Source organism: Prosopis cineraria, unplaced genomic scaffold, assembly GCF_029017545.1.
Source record: "Prosopis cineraria cultivar Desert tree isolate PC_DT_omini unplaced genomic scaffold, ASM2901754v1 PC3, whole genome shotgun sequence".
NCBI lineage: Eukaryota > Viridiplantae > Streptophyta > Magnoliopsida > Fabales > Fabaceae > Prosopis > Prosopis cineraria.
Window position 1 is genome coordinate 35,444,168 of NW_026555334.1, and position 9,394 is coordinate 35,453,561.

A 9,394-nucleotide genomic window follows, 5' to 3' on the forward strand; every position below is an offset into this window, starting at 1 on the left:
ATTACTTGAGTTATTTAAAGTTATACATTCTCTATATATTTATTGCTATTTACTAGGATGTCTCAATAAAAAAGACTTAATGCTTATTCCCTCCATCCTTATATATAAAATATTTTCTAGAATCTTATTTTGTCCCTAAATATAAGGGATGACAATGATTTTTTAAATAATTAAATAATTTTACCCTTCTCTTAAAAAATAAAATAGATCATTAAATATATCTTTGTCCCACCACCATCATAATATTAATTATGATATTATTAGAAATAAAATTAAAAAATTATTGTATTTTTATGTAAGTTCAACTAAATAATAAACTTTTATTAATATACAAAATTTGATTAAAAACATGGAGTACATCTCTTAATTAAATAATTAATGCAAGATTCAAAACGTCTCATTAATTATCCTGGTAGATGGAAATGTTCCCTGTTCCACCAAACCTAATGCAATAATCAAGGGCCTCCGTCTATGATGTTTCATCCTTAGGTAGCCAGCCAGCCTCAACTAGTTCACTCTAATATCTCCCCCATCTTCAACCCATCCATGACTAATTTGTACTTCTAAGTTATAATTTGGTTAACACAGTAAAACCGTACCAATCAAAGCAGGCTGGAATAATATACTAATATGTGGAGATTCTTCTTCACTTTTTAAAAATTAGTTTTGAAACATGCTTTAGTATTCCTGTAGATTTAAAATAATTTAAGGTAACATCTAGGTTGATAAATTTGTATTTGAATTTTAGAGATGAATTGCAAATCCAAATCCAAATCTATATTAATCCAAACATACCATAAAAGAATTTAATAAGATTTTTGTATATATTTTTTTAAAATTGATGAAAAAAATTCAGAGTGATCACAATAAATTAAAGGAGAGACCAGAGGGAATCATGAGCACTCCAGGCCACCATTGATGACCGTTCATAGCAGCAGCAAAATGGCAGTATTTAATTACTTTAATTTAGAGATGCATTTGCATTTCACAGTAATTTGTTTAATTGTTAGGTTAAAAGTCAATGAAAATAAACAGTGGACCTAATTGTTGGCCGAAGTCCCCCGTGAGATGGCTACGTATGCCAACTTCCCATTCTCCCCCTGCTGTTAAAATCAAATCAATTACTTTCTTCGATTATGTTACAAGTTTTTTACCTCTTCATTTTTATCCTTCTTCCTCTGCTTTTTTCTATCTCAAAATTAAATCAAATTTTAGCAACTAATGCTTTAATTGAAAAAAGTCGTCAATCAAGAGTAGTGGGTGTCAATTCAAACCTGATAATGTTAAAGGTTCAAATATATTTTAGCTCAAATACGAGATCAGAGTGGGGTTTGATAATCCACAAAGGGTGAATACGACTGCTCAACTCTTGAAGTGCTAGTACACGTCATATTTTCAACACTACCATATACTGGTTTCTTTTTTTTCTTGTGAGGCTGCGCCTTCTGTTTGTGATTGTTCATGTGATTCTCATTTGTTGAAATTTTTGTTAGAGTCTGTTAAGATGTCGGATAGAGTTGGATTAAATTAAAAAGATGTATATAAATAAATAAATAAATAAAAAAGGCTCACAAACTAAATGTTCTAATGTTTTGGATAAAGGTGTGGTATCACGCTTCAAGTGCCTAGCAAAACCATCCTCCCCTATCTCTGCCTTATATTTATTTTAATTTATGTTATATATACCCTTATTTATCGATTCTGAAGGGAATATTTTGGAAGGCATTATCCTCGCATGAAGTTTCCCCACTTTCCTCCAGATTTGTGAAGGAGTGCTACGTTTTCATGAATGCGACGCTAATTGCCAATACTCGCTGGCATTATGCATCGGCATGTATCTTTTCATGCCATATTCTCTGTATCACAAGTGCAAAAAAGAGTTGTTTACGATTACGACGACGACGACGACGACTCTTCTCTTTTACCCGTGTATTCTAATGTAATTACTTTAACGCGTGATCTCAATAGCTGATAATTTAGTCAGACAAACCTTGACAATTAGGAAGCTGGGTGAAAGCAGGATTTCGTTCTTCATAGCCAACAAGTATTGAGCATTCTTCTGCTAAAGATTTTTATTTTGTTGTTCCTATTATTATTATTATTATTATTATCAGCATGTTAAATTTTGAAATTTTAACCCATATCATTAAATTAAATATTAAATTTCAAGTGAAAATTACTAGTTTATCACGACTTCAATAATAAAATAGGGGTAACATAATTAGGAACACGTGTGCACATATGAAAAATATCACTAATGTTCTATTTGGATTTCATACATTCAACTGTGTTTTCTTACTTTCTAGATGTGAGATGTTATTTGAATAATTTATAATTGAATAAATTAATTTTTAAAAAAATACTTTGAAAAAAGTATAGAAAGTGAATTTGTCAATGACCCATTTAGGAGCTTTTGAAACTAAAATGTAACATTGGAATATTGATTAGTAGGAATAAAATGAAAATATTTAAACAACTTTTAATTTATTAAATTAATTTTCTTAAAAAATATATTTAAATATAAATTTGATTATAATAATTAATTTTTATTAAATTAACTTTTGTTAAATAAAAACTTTTGACAAAGACTTTTAACTAATAAAAAATAAAAGGACACCGAATCTTTGATTTGCTACTGTTGATTATAATCAGCCGTATCTCATTACAAGTAGAAAGCCAATTAAAATCACAATCCATTCAAGCTTTTCAGTGACTCAATACATTGCAGATATGTCACATCTTATCTTTACGATAACACCGACCCATGAATCGATGATCGATGTCTACTTTTATTTTATGCAAAAGAATCACACAGCACGAAGGCTACTTTTGTTTTAAATCATTCTTCTGCCACTAATCAGACGAAAATAAAAGTTTCCCCTATGGTATTGCGCTGCCAAACACGAACACTTGTTATTCACCCCCTCTTCCTTCAAAATAACAAAGGATGACAAAGGAATGAAACTCGTGAAACTTCTGTTCAAATAATGTGAGAGATACATGGAAGGAATTACATGAAGGAACGCATTCGAGGCCTAGACAGAGACTGTGCCCCATCAACGAAAATGGTGGTTCCTGTCATAAAGCTTGAACCGTCACTGATTAGATAGACGATTGTGGAAGCCAAGTCTTTCTTAACATCAAGCCATCTACCCAGAGGCACTGCTTCCGTCACCAACTTCTCTGTCCTTTCCCTTCCTACATGTAATGGGAACTGATCCAGCACATGCAAGCCACGTGCAATCGCATTGACTCTGATCTGGTACTTCCCCAACTCCATAGCTGACGCCTGAAGATTAAAAAGTAGCAGCTCAATATCTACTTCAAATTAAAGTATCAAGTCATGTTAATGGAGGATAACATCTAAAGACTACCCAAACTCTATTGTTCCCAGAAATGACATGCAAAAGCAAAAGACTGTTTTCTGGACTTGGAAGTTAATCGGTTTTTAGTTGATTGAGGAGCAACTATACATATATACCGGAGCAACTTCTCTTGAATTGGACACAGTGTATTCACCACATTCTATTTGCATATCAAAAAATATCTGATTGATTGGCTCTTCTCTCGCATTCTAATTGCTCAGGTATGCCCAGAGCCCCAGAACCTAAACCTCAAGGTATGAGAGCCCCCTTTACATCCTAGCTCCTCTAAAATGACCTGGCATACAAAAATGCCAAGATTTTGTTTCCAAATGGGAAGTGTGCCCACCACAAGTTGTCAATGCAGTAACTGTGTAAAAAAAAGATCACACACAGTAATATATGGTGTCAAATCAGTTGCCAGGTAACAATTTTTCTCTGGATATATAAGAGAAACAAAAAATTAGAGTTATAAACCAAGTAAGTTGTTCATTAGATTGTAGAGCCAAGTTGTCACGTCCAATATCGAAAAGATTCGAGGCGGATTCTAACTATATAATCAGGTGTGCTGTATATCTCAATGAACTAGTTTTTTAAAAAAAAAAGTGACAATCTCATAATAAAATGATATCAAAACCAAACCCTAGTTTGTTTAGTTGGTAGGCCCTGGGCCACCTATGAAAAGGACATAAAATTTGAGGAGAGTCCTAATTATATAAGCAGGTACGCTATACATTCAATGAACTAACTTTTTAAGAAAAGAGTAACAACCCCATGGCAAATTGCTCTTTTATATCCAACAGTGGTGGAACAGAAGAACTACCTACATACTGTAATCATAAAGCAAGAACACTTTTTTTCTCCATTTTCCAGTTTTCTAGCATACAGAATGTTAACACATCAAAATTGACATGTTAATTTTGAAATAGAAAATTACTACCAAATGAACATGCCGCGATCATATCATTTGTGAAACAAAAAGCTGGTAATACATTTTCTCTTACCCTAACCAACTGCTGCACTCCTGCCAAGGTTGAGGCATACGCAGCGGCTCCTGGATAAAGCCCTCTTCCAGCACCGATTATTGTTGTTAAGAATATTATGGATCCCCCTTTCTTAAAGTCTCTCATCCTCAGACTCACAGCCTTCAACAAAAACGATGCAGCCATAAAATTTATCTTCACTATTTTCTTGAATTCGTGCTCCTTTAATTCTAGATGTTCTTGCATGTTTCCTGTTTCAAATTGTCAGAAGCCTAACTCAGTTTTTATTCCAAAATGTGTATCAATCTCCATATTTTCGCTAATCAATGCTCAAAAGCTGAGCGTAAGATGACATTCAAGCATATGTAATGCCCCTTAGATAAGCTTTTTACACATGTTCTCATCCACAGAAGATATCTGGAATACAATCAGCTAATGATATATAAGAAATTTATTATGTTGCCATTGACTTGTGTAAAACTTTCAACACAGTTTAAGCCCGAAAAATATTTTGAGAATTTGAATTACAAATTAATTTGCAAGAGCAACATATGCCACGGCACCGCCTTTCAACAACAACTTACTCAGTAGAACTGCACAGCACAGTGCTGATGGATCAACTGTTCTGACTTCACCTAGTCAAAGCACAGAGTTCAAGGACCAAACGATGAGTTTTCACAGTCTCTCATGCCCGAAGACTAACTGGCCATAGCCAACTAATGCTCTAATAGGCCGAGTCGCATAACTAAACTAGCCCAAGTTTGTTCGAGCAATCAACTTTTAGCTTATATATCATCACCCTAGACAGTCCAGTAAAAACCCATGTGTCACGCGGACTACCCTGGCCAAATTACTGAAAAAATTACTTTCAATCAGCTAAATTCGGGTCCAGAACAAGTTGGTAGACTGCCATAGTCTAACAAGTCAAAATGCATATGGACCCGCGTCACGCTGCAACATGTCAACATCAAACTGCAAATATTTTCTTCCAAAAAACTCTGCATATTTAAAATGTCAGGTCTATATATGTCCACGAAAGTACTCAGAATCAGCTGGCTAGCGGTCACCAGTAGCTGCAATGCACTGGTGAGACTGGTCCAGTTATACAAGCACAAGGGTTGTCACTTCTCCAATTACTGATCTGATTTGGGCCCCCGGCCTTAGAAAAAAAACAAAACAAAAAGAAAAAAGAAAAAGAATGTCCAGTGTTCCAAAAAAAAAAAAAAAGAATGCCGATACATACGGTATAAGGCGCAAAAAACCAGTCCCCACTAGAAAGTGAATGTTCCCCTAAGCCCAGAAAATCCATGATATTCAAAAATCAAAACAACCAGAAGTCAGGGAATTGCGTGATAAGGTCCGTACCGTAAGAACTCTTTATCGTGTTTCTCAACTTAGGAAACACCGCGACAGAACGCTAACGGTGAATTTTAGACCAAGTTTTTTTTATTAAAAAGATTAAAATCGAGACTCAATCACTAAATCAAAGTGCTTTTAGTGAAACTGAACAGTGGATAAACAAGAAATCCCAGCGGAATTAAAATAATTCCTCATCCCAGATATTTAAGAGCAGTACGGCATACCTTCGTAAGCAAAGCAATTTACAAAAGCATCCAGATGTCCCAGGGCATCGCAGCCCTTGTCAACGGCTTCACAAAATACGGCCTCGCTATCTTGCTCCATATCCAGTCCGATCACCTCGACGGGCTCAACACCCTTTAGGGAACCCAAGATTCGATCGGCAATACTGCGGAGGCAGGCCTCGTCTCCCAACAGAGCCAACCTGAATCAAGAGTGCATGGCTTTAGCTGATTATGCAACTCGGAACACATGTTTTCGCAGTGGAATGCAGGCTCACCTGCATCCTCGCTTCGCTAAGTGGAAGGCGATGCTCTGTGAAATCTCGTCCCTGCACAAGGTAAGCAATACCCGCTTCCCCAGGCTCTCCATTCGCCAGGCGTTGCTCCCTTTTCCACTTTTGATGCGTATCTCCAAATTTCATTCGATTTATAGATCAAATTTCCTATTTTCTTTATCACTGATATTAAGATATTACTCCCTCTTAAATTATAAAATATATTTAAGTAAAATTTTACATAATAATAAATTTTATGTATTAAAATAAATTTTATTACTCTTATTTTTTAAAAAATAAAAATGTAAACTTTTAAAAATATTTTTCATTTAATATTTTATTAATAAAAAATATTAAAAAAAGATAATATATGAGAAAGGTAATACTTTCTTTATTTTAAATTATAAAATATTTTTAAATAAATTTTCATGTATCAATAAAGCTTGTTAAATATACTTTATAATCTTATTTTTTTAAAAAAAATATAAAATTTTAAAAATATCCCTCATTTAATTCTCTATTGATGAAATAATATTAAAAAAAAAAATATATAAGAAGAGTAATATTAAAAAAATATTATTAATAAAATATTGTTTTTATTAAAGTGTTTTATATTTTAAAATGTTGAATTTTTTTTAAAAGTATTTTATAATTTAAAATGAAGAAGTATTAAAAAAATTTTATTAATAAAATTTTATTTTAATTAAAATATTTTATATTTTAGGATGTCAAAGTTTTTTAAAAGTTTTGTATAATTTATGATGAAGGGAGTAAGATTGAGTTGGCGTAATGACATTTCAATCACAGGACCATGTCTATCTGATTGTCTGTCCAAACATGCCTATTGTAAATGTGATCCGTTCGGGGGTAAAAAACGCTGTGTTTGGATTAAACTATGAAAAACGTCACTATAGTGTTTGGATACTTTGTTGTTCTTAAAAATCCATGGATACTTTTTTATTAACATGATTTATGATTTTATAAATAAACACAAAAATTAAAAGCCAAAAGTAAAAAAAAAAAAAAAAAACCAGATTCTCACCTGATCTTTAAGGTTAAACCAAAAGTCATTTCCCATCGAGGCTTTCCATGACAGAATTAAAATATTCTAACGTCCGAGTCAATTGTAAGAGAAACTCCTTTCGGTCCTACTTATACACACACATTTTAAAAATAATTTTTAATTTAAAATATAAGATATTTTATAATAATTAAATTTTTTATTTTATCCTTTCTTAATTAGCATGATCGTATTTAATGTAATTATATTATTATTTAAAATTAAAAATAAATATAAAAGTGTATATATTTTTTTAGGTTTAATGGTCATTTTTATTTTTGAAATATATACGAAAAGTTACAAATATTTTTAAACTTAATTATAGATCAATTATATCTCTTAACTTTAAAGATTCTTCCTTCTATCATCACATTAATATTAAAAACACTTACATTCATTAGTCATTAGTGGCACCCATTAATTTTTTTAATATATTATATCAAGTTAATGGTATTTGTGCCTCTCACCTCAAATTTTTTATAATAAAAAATATTACAAATATAATGTGGGCCCACTAATGGTGTGAAAATAGCAGAGTGATGAAAAAGAAAATTTTTAAAATTGAAGAATAGAATTGATTCATAATTAAATTTAGAGATATTTGTGATCTATTATGTATAGTTCAAAAACAGAAATAACTCTTAATCTTTTTTTTATTATATTAAAAAATATACGTGAAACGGTTTACAAGACTATAATGAAATTATAAATTTAATTTACATAGACGGTGAAGATTTAGGTTTACATTTAGCAAAAACTTATGTTGTTTGGAATTTTAAGACACACGTAATAATAAATTCTTAATAAAATAAATTGTTTATATTTACATTCAATATGTATTCTTAATATGCATGGTGTAATGAATTTTAAACCACAATATGTCATTGTTTATATTCTAAGTACTCCCTCTCTTAAAAAAAAGTATTTTTTAAAAAGTTATATGTTCAAAAGTGTAAGATATTTTTAGTGTTTTGAGGTGTAATTATTATCTTTTTTTAAAAGTGTTCCTATTAATAATGACTTTATATTTATTGTAAGATATTTAATAAGGGTAAATATGAAAAGATAAGGTTAGTTTAAAAATAAATAACTACTTTGTTAGGGTAAAATTTAATTAAAAATGTCTTATATTTTTAAACGAAGGGAGTATATATTAGATAATTTTGCCAAAAAAATGTACTGGATAATAAATTTTAAAATAAAATATGTTGTTTTTTTTATATGCAAGAGTGTAACAAATTGTAAAATAGAAATGAATTTCATAAAGAAATGTGAGTTGCACTATTTATAAGGTATACTCACTTCATTCAAAAATGTAAGGTATTTTTTGAGGAGTTAAATGCTCAAAAATATAAGATATTTTTAATCTTTTGAGATGTAACCATTGTATTTTTTTTCAAAAATATCCTTATTGATAATAATTTTATATTTATTATAGGATATTTAATAAAAATAAATATAAAAAGATATGATTAGTTAAAAAATAAATAACTATTTTATTGATTGTGAAATTTAATTAAAAATATTTTATATTTTTTAACAAAAGGAGTGTGTAATAAATAACAAAACTTACTTTAATGCCGCATATATTGTCAGGGGTGTAGATATTTTGTAATTAAATATAAAATTATATGTGATTATCAACCCTTTTTGCTTTCCTTTAAAACTTTGAAAAAAATTACAATAAGGTCTCTTGACCAAACTTAATTTTAATTAAAACTTGTAAAATTTTAAAATTTTACTACACATGTGAAAAATTAAAATAAAATTAAATAGCTGACTAAAATAATTTTATTATCCTTGATGAAGCTAGATGTATAAATAACTTATGTGTGAAAATTAATAACTGATGTGTGAAAAAAAAAACAATTGATATAGGTAAAATTTGCAACTCGTATTAACAGTATGACACCATTATAAATGTAAACAAATGAAACTAGGTGCATAAACAACTCATGAAAGAAAAAATTAACTAATATTTAAAAAATAAACAAGTAATATAGATATATGAGAGTTGCAAATTCATAATTGTATTATATTATTGACATGAGTTTCAAATTTCATTTACGTTTGTCGCTCCTTTTTCATATATTAATTGTTAATTTCTTTACATAAATTATTCATGTGTTTAGTT

At 30.3% G+C, this 9,394-nt stretch overlaps 1 protein-coding gene across 1 annotated transcript; it reads right to left on the bottom strand.

Moving 5' to 3' along the window:
* Positions 1-2,827: 2,827 nt before the first annotated feature.
* LOC129306503 (uncharacterized) lies at positions 2,828-6,333 on the bottom strand. The gene is made up of 4 exons (XM_054947135.1): positions 6,204-6,333; positions 5,929-6,128; positions 4,367-4,596; positions 2,828-3,289 (listed from the first exon to the last, which is right to left on the bottom strand). Exons 1-4 carry the CDS (start codon positions 6,293-6,295, stop codon positions 3,011-3,013), a joined length of 801 nt encoding a protein of 266 aa, XP_054803110.1. The 5' UTR covers positions 6,296-6,333; the 3' UTR covers positions 2,828-3,010.
* Positions 6,334-9,394: the final 3,061 nt, after the last annotated feature.

What these genes read in the sequence shown, in the direction of transcription:
- LOC129306503 (XM_054947135.1), bottom strand. Translation starts at nt 6,295, where the DNA reads ATGGAGAGCCTGGGGAAGCGGGTATTGCTTACCTTGTGCAGGGACGAG. An exon ending in AAATTGCTTTGCTTACGAAG is followed by an intron (nt 4,597 to 5,928) that starts GTATGCCGTACT and finishes AATTTGAAACAG; the next exon opens with GAAACATGCAAGAACATCTA. An exon ending in GAGTGCAGCAGTTGGTTAGG is followed by an intron (nt 3,290 to 4,366) that starts GTAAGAGAAAAT and finishes TTTAATCTTCAG; the next exon opens with GCGTCAGCTATGGAGTTGGG.